Source organism: Sinohyriopsis cumingii, chromosome 7 (assembly GCF_028554795.1).
Source record: "Sinohyriopsis cumingii isolate HCF-2022 chromosome 7, ASM2855479v2, whole genome shotgun sequence".
Lineage (NCBI taxonomy): Eukaryota > Metazoa > Mollusca > Bivalvia > Unionida > Unionidae > Sinohyriopsis > Sinohyriopsis cumingii.
The window spans coordinates 18,918,257-18,934,463 of NC_142967.1; the positions used below are offsets into that span (position 1 = coordinate 18,918,257).

Here is a 16,207-nt window from a genome sequence, read left to right on the forward strand (position 1 = left end):
TGCAATGATGTCATTAACTCTAACAAATGAAAATCTATGCATGAATAGCCTAAATGAAGTCTGTCACTTTTGTTTAGCTTAGTGAAAGGTTCTTTGCTTTTGTCTTAATCACGGTGGCATTATCTTGTTTTTAAATATTAGTTTTTAGTTGCCTGGTTATTCCCACACTTTAGCAGACAGTAATGACATATCTTCTATCTCCTTGTCCATTTATCTGTCTGTCTGTCTGTCCTTTACCACTTCCACTGAATCACTGGATGGAAAGTTACAATACTTCATCAACATGTTTGCCTTGTAATGACCAGCTGCAGTGGGGGATTACTTTTTATGAAGGGAGTCAGTCTTTCTATATCATGAATATTCAAGTTGTGATGATAATTACGTTCCTTCTATTCCAGGCAGCCACTAAGAAACAGAAATATGAAAAGATAAGTGAAAAGAAGATGTCCACACCAGTAGAACTACTTTGTAAGGTAGGATTTTAGCATTTTTGGTGGATTTTGAAAATTACAAATATTTTCCATGCCAGTTTAAAACTCCAGTCCTTTACCCAAAGCAGTTGACAGTATTACTTGCATAGATGCAAGATTTACATTTTCCAACATTTTTAATATTTTCTCTTTATTTATTATGTTTCTGTAGACTTTGTCTTTTAAAAATACATAGAATTCTGTTTTAAATTAGACATTCTTAATCTTTGTGATTGAAAAATACAACAAATATCAAAATCTTGGGAAATCTGGTTGTATTCTTGAATTCACTTAGATGATTAGGACCATAATGGTGGACATAAATAAGAAGAAAAAAATGTATGTGAACTTTATTCTACCAAAATTCCAGTTGTTAAAGATTGTTGATACCTTTTTGTAACCAATATGCCAAATTTTATAACCTGCTAAAATAACCTGCAGCATTGTATCAATATTTCTCATGTTAGCCATTATCTTCAAAATTCTTAGGCTTTTCCTAAGAACTGTGTATTGCAGAAAATAGTTGAAGAAATGATATTTTATTTTAAGGTTTTGAAAGGCTTACACATTTGTCTTAATATAATGTTGTTGTGAATACATTTGCTTTCAGTTTTGTAATTTATGATCTTTAAAATATGTTACATAAATTTCCATTTAGTTTGTACGAATACGTTTAAATCAACGATGACATGTTACCTCATCTTCACTAAGAAACATTTATGTTTCAGATAATAAGCAGTGTTTCATATTTAGCTCTAATGGCTTTTTGGTGATAAATTGGAATTTGTAATTTATCTTCTTTGACATTAATTTGGGAATGAAGGGGCCAAAAATGGTCTGCCATTATGCCCTTATAATTCATATGCATCTCCATTAATTGCTGGGTGGACTAGAAAATTATATAATATTTCTCTACTCCACCCAGTAATCAATGCAGATGCATATAAATGCATAATTAATTTAATGAATTTACTACAGCGGTTAAGAAAGACTTCATTCCTTGAGGACCTAGTGGTGGTCATTAGATGTACATAGTATTGTTTAATTTGATGAACCCATTTGGAATTGTGGGAGCTTGTGTTGAGATGATTGGACCAGTTGGGTAAGGAGATAGTGACATAGCTAGCCATGTTCACAAATACACATACTTAATTTGGAAAAATCAAAATGCCATGTTTTAAAAGTTATAAAAATGGACACTTTCTTATCTCAAGCCTGCTTATATACAGCAGAACTTTTTATGGCTGCAACCCTTGTAAGGGGTCATAGAGAAATCTTGAATATCACTGGATGGTTTTGGTTGAGCCTAATTTATTTGATTTCCCTTTCAGGGCTATCCAGCCGAGTTTGCCATGTATCTCAATTACAGCCGAGGTTTGCGATTTGAAGAAGCTCCAGACTATATGTACCTCCGCCAGCTCTTCAGGATTCTATTCCGCACACTTAATTACCAATATGACTACGTCTTTGACTGGACAATGCTGAAACAGAAGGTGGCAGGAAACGCCTCGGCTGCCAACCCATCACAAGCACTGGCCACTGCAGGTGGGAAAGGTATTTGGTTAATAATGTTACAAGGAGCCCACAATTTTATAGGGAGGTCTTTACTTTAAGGCAATGTCCATGTTGCATTTTATTACCATATATACTCACTTATAAGTCGTCAACTGCAAAAACAATGATCCTGATTTGTCATAGCGTAATGCACCTACAGATCAGGTTCTGTGTTGTTTTGTTTGACTGATTACTCCTAACAAATTGGACAGACCCAAATCTGCCTGACATGCATTATGCGATGACAGATTGGAGCTGTATGGTTTGCGCTTGGACTCTACTTATGAGCGAGTATATATGGTGTGTCTCCCACTGTTTGCAGAAGGCACATCTTGATTCGGTCCCATATGTCTGTCCTGAGAAGCTTGTTGGCAAAAATTGTGTCAAAACCCTTTCAATGTAAACAAATGAAAATTGCCTTGTGTACTTGTATGCATATGTAGATGACCTTATTAGATTTTCAGGTTGTTGCATGAAATTAAAAAAAAAATAATTTAAAATCGGTTTATGAAAAAATATTAACCTATGCATACATGCCAACCATTACGCTTTTGGTGTAATCATTACGCTTTTTTCCACAAAATTACGCCTGATGCATAAATGTATTTGTATTACGCGTTTTCGGTAGATCCTCTAAAAATAAATTTAATAATTTGTTTTCTCATTTTTAATAACATCCCATTAATTCCACATAACATATTCTAGAAAAGACGGCTTCCAAATTGGCCTGTGCTCCTCCCACAAAAATCAAGGGATTTTAAATGGATTTATATTTTAAAAAATTGAATGGCTGGGAGGTCTTTATATACGTATCCATTAAGTTTAATAGTACATCAGCACAATCATGAATATATTTTGTTACATCATGTAGTAATTGGATATTTTTCATTTCCAGGAAGATGAAAGGTATATCTGTAAGCAGAGTCCAACTGTTCATCATCACCATGCCATCAAATAACCATACCCTTGTGTTTCTGTGATGTCACACCACCTAAAATCTCCGTACCTAACCTCAAGGGAGATGCTTACCATCAGGAAACAGCCTGAGAAAAGCTCCCAACCTGCTGGGAAAAGAAGCCAAAAATAACTGATGACATGTTTTAGTTTTCCACTACTTTGTCAGATTGTGTATTGAGTTGATTTGTGTCTGAAAATCTGGATTTGAAAAACGTTTCAGAAGGTTTTATTTAGTCTCACATTGTGAATGTATGACCAAAGTTTTGTTGTTTTGTTTTAACAGAAAAAAAATATTTTTATGATCATTTTTATTTTTGAAAAGGAAAAGAATTTTTGTTGTTACCAGATTTATTGGCTATCTGTCGTGTTTGGGTATTCTGAAATGAATCGCACCTGGTTTCAGATCGGCCTTACACCAAGCTATGTCCCATCTTTTGTCTGTGCTTGCAATGAGAGATCATCATCCCTCGGGTGTTTGTTTACCGGTTGAATTTCAGTGTGTTTTGCAGAAAACCCAGTTTTATGTTTGTATATATTAATGTCAGTCTTTAATTTTGTAAGAGTTGTTGCAGCACTGATGTCTTTGAATGATGCCAGAGGTCTAGAAATTTTCCATCAGCACCAAGTGGAGGAGCTATTAACCATTTTAACATTTCCAGCAACTGTTAAGGCATATATATTTACCAGTCACTTCAGTCCATAGCGAAAGTAAATACTTCAAAATTATATCTGTAAACAACTGTTTATGAACTAATAACTGAAAAACTGGAAGCTAAGGTCATTTTGACAAAAGTTGTACATTTTCATGCACAAAATGCAAAAGCCTTGTGCTTCATGTGTGAGAAATGTGTTTTCTCTTGATTGTTGAACTTCTAGTGCCAAATACTGTAAGTGGTTTAAAACTATTGCATACCATGGAAAAGGTACCTCTATTGATAGGTGTTTGGAATATTGTTATGCTTCATCTACTGTGTTTGGTGTATGCATAGTAACAAGAGTGTTTCTTTTTGCCAAAGTTTAAGCTTTCAAGGAATATATATATATATTCCCTAAAAAACAATGTTGTAGTAAAGGTGTTTCAAATTTCTGAAAGTCAGCCCTTGTTCACTGAGCCAGTATAATGAACACACACACACACAAACATAAATATGTGTGTGTGTGTATATATATATATATATATATATATATATATATATATATATATATATATATATATATATATATATATACACACACACACACACACACATACCGACAACATTCTTCTTATGCTTTTGACATGTACAGCAAAACGAAACATCACATTTGATGTTTTGTTGTATCACTCACTGGTTTGACCAATTGCTGTTGAACTTCTTGACTTTGTCACATTAAACTTTTCATCCTACTTGATATCTGAAATGAAGATGCAGGGAAGTTTATTGTTATAGCAATGCTGACAGTTAAAGGGGGATAATCTGTTAGATGCTTGACAGTGTGCATGCAGGTATAACAGGATAACTGGAATTACCTGGGCATGGCAGTGTATGACTTAATTTGTTTCTCTGGTAGATGTGTGAATCCAAAATTAAGGAACAATTATGCCCAATGCTCAAGGTAATCTAACACCTGTCATAAAAGTTGGCCATCCCATGCTTGGTTGGTCTGATAATGCAATTGTTTCATTTTACAAATGTGAAGTTATATAAGAAAAAGAATCAGATTTACATTCATAAAAAAATGTTTGATGGGAGTTTTTGTTGCAGTTGGTTAGATTCTCCTTTCCATCAGACATGTCTAGCACATACATGGCTTTCTGGAGGCTTGTTTGAAATATTGAAATGGTACAAGATTTTCCATAATGATGTAACAGACTAACAAAGAAATCATAAATAACCCAAAAATAAAGATAAAAAAAAATCCTATACAATTTGAATGCTAGATTGTTGATAGTATAGTCCAAAAATATATTTAAGAATCTACAAATGTCTTCCTAAGAGAATGGTGATTTGACTTCTGATAGAGTCAACATAACACAGTGAAGTTGCACTGTATTTGTGTTAAAGGTATGAATTATTATTGCTCATTAGATTTAAAGAAAACAGTGAATTTACACTGTGTTTTTGTTAAAGATATGAATTATTATTACTTGTTAGATTTAATAAAGAAAGAAAGCTACACGTCAGTAGCATCCATGAAGATTTGTGCTAAATATTTTTACAGATGATTGTACAGACCCAGATGTATTTTACACAACACTGTATGTACCCACTGTATGTATCCATTTACATTTCAATCCTAAGTGCAGAATTCATGTATCATGGACAACATTATTTTTCATTTTTTGTCAAGCCATTTGAATATCACACACACACACACAATGCTTGCTTGTAAGTTTAATCCAGCTGCAAACAGCACAAACCCTTACCTGCATTATGCAGCAGAAAGTCAAGAGCTGTGGTGTTCTACTGATTGCTCCAAACAAACTGTATAGGCTCGGATCTGCTAGTACATTATTTAGTAGCAGATCAGGGTCAATGGGTGGTTGGATTCTACACAGATTGCATTTTTCCATGACTTGTAATTAAATAGAGGAATCACTGGTGAGACATTTTAAATTTTGTAGCCCTGATGGAAAATATTCATTTGAATATTAAGATTCTAAATTAAATAATTGTGTTATTTTATTACAGAATAACACTAATTGAACCTAGTCCGTTTGTTAATTGACAATCATTGATTTACACAGTAAATATAATTAGAATAAGTCAAGATTTTTGTGAGGAGCCACAGTGGATAACATGCTGGATTCATGACCTAAAGCATGCAGGTTTGAATCCTACCATCAATTCAGCTGAATTTGGCCACCATGGTATGTCCTTGGGCAAGGCACTTTACTTGCCTTGGCACTAAATACCCTCCTTGTGTCGCTGTGTTATAAAACGCCAGACAAAACCAAATAATTTTTTTCTTCTTCTCAAAACCTGTTTGATATGTAGCCATTAATGACATGAAATCATCTTTGTTTGAACATTAGATCAGACATGATTTTTCTCCATTTTAAGGCAGGATTCCGCTTTTCTCCTTACTTGAATCAGATTTTTCTTAATATAGTCCATTTTTTATATCATCTCCGGTCCGGTTTTTTAAAACGGTCTGTCCGGCCCCATTCCACAATTAACCTTGTAAATTATTCATTCCATATATTAGTTAGCATATGACTGTCATATAGAGTATTCTGATTGGTCAAAGGTTTAAATTTCATTCATTGAATTTTCGTGTAATGGAAACTGATGGCAATGGAAGGAAGAAGCATTCTTGCAAAACATGGTGTCCCAAGTTGTTGAGAGAGACCATGACACGAAAAGTTTAGATAAAGGTTTAAAAAAACGTATGGAAGTGGGAATTGCTGGAGCAAAAATTTGACGGAAATTGAGTTGGTCAGTTTATAAGGAAACTTAATGCTAGAGGACTGCATTTTGTGATCTCAGTAATAAAGATCTGAATTACGGTAATTGCAGTTGGAAGAGTTTGGAACAGCGCCTACAACAGAAGCTGCATATGGAAAAATTTAAGCTCAGAAGGCATCTGGAAAAAATGCAGTTAATTACTGTAAGAAGAAATATTTCTTGCATGAAAGAACAGCTGAAGCCCTCTGTCAGAATATGTGCACTGCATGTTGTCAATACAAGACCAGCTTGAAAGGAAAAAGGCTCTCATTTAGAAGGAAAAGAAATGATTGCACATTGAGCCAAAAAAGTCAGTGGTGACAAAAGGAAGGGTAAAGAAATCTTTACCAATGCTGCAGAAGAGTTCGACTGGCATATCAACAGGTTGTGTCCATTGGAGAAAGAAACAAGTGGATGTATGGGATTATTTGTATATAGTTGATGTACTTGGGTGTTTATTTTGTAGATTTGTTCTGAAAAGAGAGAATTATAATATATTTGCTGCAAAAATTGACAAATTATTGTGACTTAATTATGATGTGAACACTGACATGCACATAAAGTAACTTCAGCATCAGTAGTATTGGAGAACAAATTCATGTGAATATAAATATTCTGAAATTAAGTTGAACATTTTTGATAAGTTTATAAGTTTTTCAAATGGTTATTTTGGTTTATTTTATGATCATAATTGCACCAGGAGCAGTTTTTTTTATGAGCGCTGCCCCTTCAGACCCTGTTGGGGGAGGACCCCAAAACCCCCCTTAAAATTGTTTCAGCTTTTCTTTTTTTTTTACAGAAGACCAAAATCATGTCTGATTAAATGTTCTTTATTCTTTATACAAACTGTAACTTCCTTTCTGGTTACTGGTTTAATTTGGAAATTCACATGCCTTGTTATGTTGACTGTCTTTAGTGCCAGCTGATTAGAAGAGTCAATATTTGACCTTGGTTTTTAAAAGGTCAAGTTTCAGGTACCATATATGCTAGCCTATAAATCAAGTCCAACTGCAAACAGAACAGATCCTGATCTGCCATAGCATAATGCACCTGATCATCAGGATCTCTGTTTTTTGTTCTTCTGTTTTGGTTTATACAAACTGCACAGACCCAGATCTGTGAATGTATTATGTGATGGCAGATCTGGGTCTGTGCAGTTTGCAGTTGGACTCGTAAGCAAATATATAGGTACTAGAGAAACTCAGTTTTGGGTTGAGGGAGAAGTTACTTATTAGTTTTGATAAATCTTGGAATACATAGTATCGATTTCACTTTGAATGTATTGAGAGGTATATTTTTTATTTAATGCCGTAAATTGATAGATATATTTTTTATTTAATGTCATAACATTTTCTTGTTAAGCTTTAATTTAATTGCAAATGATAGAGACTAGCTTTAAACCTGTAATTAAAGCATATGATTATTATGCTCTTTTTTATTTTGAACATAAAAGAGTAATATGCAAAGGCCATATAAATTTGTATGTTTATATCTGCATCCAGATGAATATTGTATTGTTTTGCCATTTTAAAACATTTTGTTGTAAGTTTTAACTTTTTTATTTATTTTCTAGTTTGACATTTTGGCAGTAGTGGGATATATTTATATTATGCAGAAATCTAGTTCTCTCTATTTTGACATTTAAAGATAAGTCATGACAGTTTTTTGTTAATTTATGCCACCATAAGGAAGTTTTTCATTATTATATGCCCACCATAGGGTGGATCATAATTGTGTTCTGATGTGTGCAAACACATACACATATCTGTTCCATGTTTCTCTATTCCACACAATAACTTGAGTTGTCCACCATCTGCCATGTCCAAATACTGTAAATGGCTTGCATTTGAGACAAAAAATAAACTTATAAATTTCAGGCTCCAAAGGTCATTTTCACTAGGACTGAAGGAAGCAGAACTATTTCCACACATTAATATTACTTGTATAAATGCATTGAATAAACTATGTGCATAGCTTTAGGATATGACATATATCTATTAATTTTGGGTCAAAGGTTAAGGTCACAGTGACCTGAACATGAAAATTGTTTTCTGCATAATATCTTGAGTTCTTTATTCCCTACTTTGACTAGACTTTATGGATAGCTAGCATATGAAACAAGGAAATCACATATTCATTTTGGGATCAAAAAGTCATAGGTTACAGTCACAGGAATTGAATGAAGAAAAATGATTTGTACCAAACTACTTAAATTTCTGCCTCAGCTAAACTTTGTAGATGACATGCATTTGACAAGGAAGAGACTTATTAATTATGGGTTTAAAAGGTGAAAGGTCAAGGTCAGAGGAATGCCATGAAGGAAAATGTTTTCCACAAGATTACTCAAGTTCTATGCCACAAACCATGACCAGACTTTGTGGATGGCTTGCATTTGAGACTAGAAAGACAAACACGTTAATTCTGCTATCAATAGGGCAAAGTTCAAGGCCACTGAGGCTGAAAGAAGAAAAATGGTTTCTGCAGTATAATCATTATATTGTAATAATTGAGCATTTTAAAATAGACTTACAGGTTTTCATTTCAGTATACTATTGATGGTCTTTAGCTTCTTAAGATAAAATTTAAGTACACATACAAAGAGAAATAGGGTACAGGTTGAGTGAAAAGCTATTAAAAAGGCATTTTACATGAGTGCATCAGAATACTCATTGTAACATGTGTCGTGATTTTCTTCACTTGTAAATGTGCTTGTAATTTTGTTGAAATTTGATGCTTACTTTATCTATTTCATGTAAAACAAAATGTACAAAAGAAAACAATGACATTTAAAAAAGATATTTTTCTTCTACATTTTTGTCCATTATTTTTTCCTATAATTTATTGCAGTATAAGATTGACTTGATGTTTCTCAAGCCAGGATGGTTCTCAGAGCATTGCCCCTTTCATTGGCATAGTAAGCTGCAGAAACACACATTACATTCAAACAGCTGTCATACTTTTATTATCCTTTTCTCTTCAACATAAAATGAATACATGAGACAATAGTATGTAACAGTAGTTTTTCATAATACTGTATGTATTCACTGATTATAACGAGTCCAACTACAAACTGCACAGACCAAGATATATGTGCCATCAGATCTGGGTCTGTGCAATTTGTAGTAATCAGTAGAACAAACAACATAGACTCTGATCTGCATGTGCATTATGCTATGGCAGATCAGGATCTTTGTTGTTTTCAGTTTGCTTCAACTTTTAAACAAGTACATACGGTACATGTTAAGTGTAGGATGTTTCTTACTGACTTTTCCTCGCCCTATATATAAGCTGTTGGTCAGAGAAAGGCACTGTGTGCTTCCTGAACTTTTCCAAGCTTTTCTATTACCCTGCTGTTTATGTTGGCATCATATTCCTTTTTGTGTGCCCATCGTGAGGTGGAGCATATTATATTGTTTTGTCTGTCTGTCTCTCGCTTGTTTTGTTTTGACTATACAGCTCAGATTCTCTGCCATCAACTATTACTGAACTTTCTAAGTACCTTGCATTCTGGACAAGGAAGGAACCTGTTGATTTCAGGCTCCACTGTCAAAGGTAGGTCAAGGTCATATCTCCTGAAAGAAGGAAAGGATGCCTCTTCCAAACTTTGTAAATAGTATCCATTTGAGATATGAGAAACAGCTGTGTGGGGTCAAGGTCACATTAACTCTAAGAAGGCAAGAGACTGCATTTTTTGTGTGTAGCATTGCTGTAAAACTTGACATTGTCCCGATATTTTTACCAGCATATTGCCGAATGAATCAGCTTGAATATGATTCATTCAAACTAAGATAAAAATCAGTAATGGGTTTTAGGAAATAAAAGTAAGTGACAAAAATAAGCGAATTTTTACAAATGAACACCGTGAACCATCTCTAGGTTCAAATAGTGAAGAACTGATAAAAATATAAATGAAGGCAGTGTGTCATGAATCGACTAAATATGAAAAATAGACTATAACAGTAGTATATAAAAGAACAGAAAAAAATATTCCTGAAGACCTTTATCCTGAAGTTTTCACTACACAGCCTGGCCACAGTGGAATGCACATCCACTTATATGTGGATTATCAAAAACCAAGCGGAGTTCCTTCCACTTTCGAAGTCTGCTACAAATGACTTGACTGATGGTTCTATGGGTAAAAGTCGAAGTAGAGTCTGGAACACCTAATAATGAAACATTATGTAAATTGATTTTAAGATAGAGACAAAATATATAGCGAACAGAGAACATGTAAAATGTGAAGAAAAAAATGTTTTCAACCGGAGCCTGAGAAAGGAATTACGAAAGGTGCATTAAAAAAAAAAAAACGTGTAATGCTGATTTACAAACGCTGAAAATTTAAACCAGTAGACTAATGGCTCACCAAGGTATAACGATATAAGCGACGGTTGCCAGCGCAAGTTAATATTTCACCATATATTATAAAAACTAATATATTCTTACAATATACAACTAAATAGGTAGTAGATTTTATGCAGTTATTATCATATTAGGGTATATAAAGCTGCATTGGTTTTTAACTTATAAGCTATCGCGTCGGTGGATCTTCATCGTATGACACTGTGACATTGACTGGTTAAAGTTTCATGAAGTTATTAATGTTATCTAACTGGACACAATAAACCTAGAATTCGTTTTAACTTGCACTAAGCTCAAGCGTTGGTGGTTTATCGATTTAATCGGTTGGCTCGCTCTTTTTTTTTTCTCTTACGGACGAACGCATGGATTGCAGACAAGATTAAACTACTCAACTTCATTGCCTCCTTATACACTTTTTTTTAAAAGAAATTCCTGAAAACGAATATTATGAATATGTTTTTGATAACAAAAGTCACAGTACAGTTAGTCCCAAAATGAGCTGTAATATAAAAGTTGCTCATTTTACATTTCAAGCGGAAACAGTGCTTCTACTATGTTGTTTCGATCTTTATTTTATCCCTTGCTTTGTCCATATCTACTGCAAAAATGAAAGTTATTTTTTTCATTACGTTTGATAGTACATACTATTTTCATTTGAGACTATTAACAAATATTTAGGTAACAAAATGTGTAAGTTATTCTCACCTGTGTCACATGTCCTGTGTTGCCAACGATGACAACAGTCACATTCCACCGCTTGTTGACGAATCGTCACCTCCTTAGTGCACTGAATACATGGATAGTGCGTTGTTGGAATATACGAGATACAGACACACAGTATAACACTATAAATCTACAACACTATAACTTATGAATAATAAATGTGCATTCGGTTGGTTATCTCTCTCTCTCTCTCTCTCTCTCTCTCTCTCTCTCTCTCTGTGTGTGTGTGTGTGCCTACGCTAAACACACATTACTCAAAAACGAATTCGATGGAAGAATCAGTTAAAAGATGTAATAACAATTACTGTACCTCCTTTGAAGTACATGTTTATCCATGAAGCCTGAGTGAAACACGTCATGGGTAGCAAGGGTAAGTATTCATTAAAAGGTAAGAAAGCCTTTTGAAGTATCCCTCTTAAAGTAGGACTAGTGTTTTCAAGAGGTATGCCTCACCTCTACTCTTGTCGCTAATGGGTAACAATAGCTTGTTTATATTCCCTAAAACCTATTCTATTTTACAACCTATAAAAATTGTCAAGAACATTTTGTCCGACTTAAATTATATATATCTTGCATAGTATCTACCTTTTGTTTAAGAAAAAAGAACTTGATAAAATTATCGCAAAGTTGGTTCGAATTGTCTTTCGAGTTGGGCCGAATTGTCTTTTAAGTTGGGATGAAATGTCTTAATTTCGGCCCAAGTCGGGCCAACTTGTCTATTTTCCCCTTCGCACAACTGCCTATTCTCTTGGCCCTGCGTATTCGCACAACTTTCTATACTCCCGACCCTGCGCCTTCGCACAACTGCCTTTTTCCTCGTGCTTTCCACGTCTACTCTCTCTAATCTTTGGGTGGCGCCCTAACCCATCCGGAAAACTTCATGTTGAGTAGAAAGGACGTACAGTTTTGTCTCATTGTTCAATCACAGAAGAATTAACACCCTCTCATAGATCTTTCATCAGCATAATGACAATTAAATCATTAGGTCACATACACTCACATCGAAATATTCCATACACGGTTGTTCTATAATAAATGATATAACAACAACAATAATATCACGACTTCTGATACATACATATCCCTAATTCTCTATATTGTAAACTATGAACATTAACAATATTCCTACGCTAATCCTGCCATACAAATTATAAAAGACACAGATATAAAATTGCCTAATTATACATGCATAAGGCCAACAAAGCCTAACTCTGCACAATCCACATCTATATATTCAAATACAAACAAGTATAAGTTCTACAACAACTCCATATTAAATTCAGTTTTGCACCACGATCTAACATCATAGCAGATTACACCATCCACTTCGATTCTATCCTAACAACCTATATACATTAGTCTTGAATATTAATAATTAGCTATACGCTACATTACGACATGTTGATAATTTAGCTATACATAGAAGATTAAATTTCTACTACATTAAATGCACATCATAACGTATAAATCTTATGACACCTAGTTAGGAAGTGAGACAGATTCGGGCGAAGATATTTTACCCCAGAAGCCTTTGGTCCAAATCTCGTCCGAATTTCCTAGAACTCCTTTTTCCCGCTTTTATTTACGAGTGCATACTTTGCTTTCAGAGTACTATGATGTTTCTTTCATCATCATCATAATCGTCGTCGTCGTCGTCATCATCAAACTCTAAACCCAAGATGTCGTTGGGGCACCACAGTTGACTTTACAACCAATTCTTTCCATCTTTCCCTGTTCTCTACTGCCCTTTGGGAATCTCTAAATCCCATGCATGTCCACTCCTTAATGTTGTCTTCCCACCTATTTTTCTGTCTGCCTCTTCTTCTGCACCCTCACACTGTACCTTGCAAGATTGGTTTTGCCAGTCCAGATGATGTTGAGACATGACCGTACCACTTCATTTTACGCTTTTTTTTTTTACAGTGGTCAAGAGATCTTCGTAGGATGCAATGGCTCGTTGGATCCTGTTGTGGACTTCTTCGTCTGTTACATGGTCAATGTATGAGATTCCCAGGATCTTGCGGTAGCATCTCATTTCGAAGGTTTGAATCCAACTTTGTAGATCTGATGTGTGCGTCCACGTTTCACAAGCATACAGAAAGATGGATCTGACAATCGAGCGTATCAGCCTGATTTTGGAACCAAAAGCAATGTTGGTATCTTTCCATATTGGCCTCAACCTTGTTATTGCTGATGTTGTCTGGGCATTCCTGCAAAGTAGTTGTGATTTGGAGCCCTCATCTGTGAAAACTGATCCCAAGCACTTGAAGCTTGTGACTCTTTCCAGCTTCTGTCCACTGACCTTTATTTCTATACTGATGCCGTTGGTGTTGTTTGTCATCAGGTTTTTTTTTTTTCGACGCCAATCTCCATACCGTAAGCTGTGGAGATTGTGTCAATGCGCTCAGCCCAGTCAGGCAGTTCTTTTTCCTCTATTGCTAAACCATCAATATCATCTGCGAAGCGAAGGTTGGTGATTGTTCTTTCTCCGATGCTGACAGTTGCTACGTGTTTAGGCTCTAATAAACAGTAGCAAAAGAAAGAGTGAAAACAACAAGCTTTTGAAAAATTTAACAAATAATTTATTTCCCTAGAAAAGCAATGTAAAAATGAAAGAAAGATAAGACGTACGGTTTTAATAATCAAATCCAAAAATAATCCAAGAATAATCCACGAATTAAATTTTTTGATATCCTAGTAATTAAACGTTCAAATGAATTCAAGTTCGAGTCCCGACGAAATATCCAAAATGGAAGGCGATGACTATACTGTAGTCAATGCAGTGCTGATGTATTTACAGTTCTTTGTGAACCACATAAAATAATATTCCGGTGTTTGAATTCCGAATAAAATTTAAAGAAATGTCTTTGTCCAAGAATGCTGTATGAGCACTCAAATATTTCCAGGAAAAAGAACTAATCTTTCAGAATCCAAATAATTTGAATAAAAATGAAAATGTAACTCTAAACTGGTCACAACGAAACACTTTCCAGTGTCCAAGGTAAAAGCCCAAACTGAGAAATATCTCTCTAAACATAACTATTCAATCTAACTACTGCGCAATTTCGGAAAATCCAGAATTGCGAAATAGAGTCTGTTTACATATCTAAAATTACGTACTCCCAGTATGACCTTGATAAAAACCAACCATTTTACTCCGAGAATAAAATAAAAATAGTAAGTTGTTTACTTGTCTTAGTGGTTTCTGAATCAAGGTCGGGAAGTAAGTCAATAATAGAAACAGCGTTTCTATTATTAGGTGTTCATAAAAAGAGTCGGGTCAAACTGAATTTTCTGAAAAAATGCAAAATCTAGTAAACAAGATTACATTACTTTGATATGTAATGAAATTTTAAAAAATAAAACTTACAAAAAGACAATTAAATTAAATCAAATATAAATTAAATCAAATATACATAACACAGTGCCCTTGTGGTCATGCAAGGCATCCCCCATGAGCCTTTCCAGGAAAACGTTGAAGAGTGTAGGTGACAGTAAACACACCTGTCTGACTTCAACTGTTGTTCGAAACCAATATCCTCTGCTGCCAATTATGAGGACAGCACTGGCGGCTTTGTCATACAAGTGATCATCAACCTGCACCAGGTCTGAGCTTGACTTCCTCATAGTTGCCCATAAGGCCGCATGTCATACCCTATCAAAGGCCTCTTGGAAATCTATAAAGACCTGGTATATATTCTGCTGATGCTGAAGGTGTTTCTCGCAAAGGAGTCTAATATTGAAGATTTGTTCTGTGGTGCTCCTTACTGCTCGGAAGCCTGCCTGCTCTTCATCAAAAAACTTCTCTGCTTGAGGCTTTAGTCTGTTGAGAATTATCTTCAGCATGACTTCGCTCGGGTAACTGATCAGGCTGATGGTTCTTTAGTTTGTCATAGCTGTAGGTTTCCTTTCTTGGGGAGCACAATGGACAAGGATTGAGTCTATATTATGGGCCATTCTCCTGTCTGCCATATCTTGTTGCAGATTGTTGTCAGGACTGTGACTATCTCTTCTCGTTTTGCTTGAATGAGCTCTGCTGGTATGTTGTCAATGCCAGCTGACTTTCCTTTCTTTAGTGACTTAACTGAAATTTCTACTTCTTCACGAAAAATGGGGTTATCATCAATTTCTTCTGCCTAAGGGCAATTTAGTACTGCTGTGTCTCCTTGGGTTTTATGATTGTACAATTCTGAGCAGCATTCTGTCCATCGCTTGAGGATCTCTTGATTTTCTGTGAGGTATTTTCCTGATTTGTCTTGGATGGTGGTCACAGTTTTCCCTTGTTGATGGGTTGTGAGTACTTTCACCAGTTGATATGCAATTTTGCTATCATTTCTATTCAGACTGTCTTCAATTTTGCAACAATGTCTTTCTACCCAGGATTCATTTGCCTTTTTTATGTTTTTCCTGATCATGTTGTTTATCGCTCTGTATTTTCTACTTCCTTCATGATCTCCTTTTCCCTTTATCAGTTTCTCTTCTTTTGTCGGATAGTCGAAGGACATCTATTGTGACCCAAGGTTTCTTTGTTAGATGATATTTGCCAATGATCTCGCTAGCTGTGGTAGTCACAGCTGTGTTGAATGTGGTTCTTAAGGACTCGAGGTCGGTGTCTTGGCTGTCCAGGGCTATCAAAGGTGCAAATTTACCGCCTATCATTGCTTGGAGGGCTTCTGAGACTTTTGGATCTTTCAAGTTTTCAAGGTCAAATTTAAT

At 35.0% G+C, this 16,207-nt stretch overlaps 1 protein-coding gene across 2 annotated transcripts in view; it reads left to right on the forward strand.

Moving 5' to 3' along the window:
• LOC149794813 (casein kinase I) overlaps positions 1-9,218 on the forward strand; it is a 44,052-nt gene extending 34,834 nt beyond the window's left edge. Inside the window, exons 6-8 of one of the 2 annotated variants that reach the window (XM_089964470.1) lie at positions 399-473; positions 1,802-2,024; positions 2,920-9,218. In XM_089964470.1, coding sequence (XP_089820596.1) covers positions 399-473; positions 1,802-2,024; positions 2,920-2,927 — 306 coding nt within the window. In that variant the 3' untranslated portion in view covers positions 2,928-9,218. The remainder of the gene's footprint in view (positions 1-398; positions 474-1,801; positions 2,025-2,919) is intronic. The other variant, XM_089964471.1, reaches the window with a different exon arrangement.
• Positions 9,219-16,207: the final 6,989 nt, after the last annotated feature.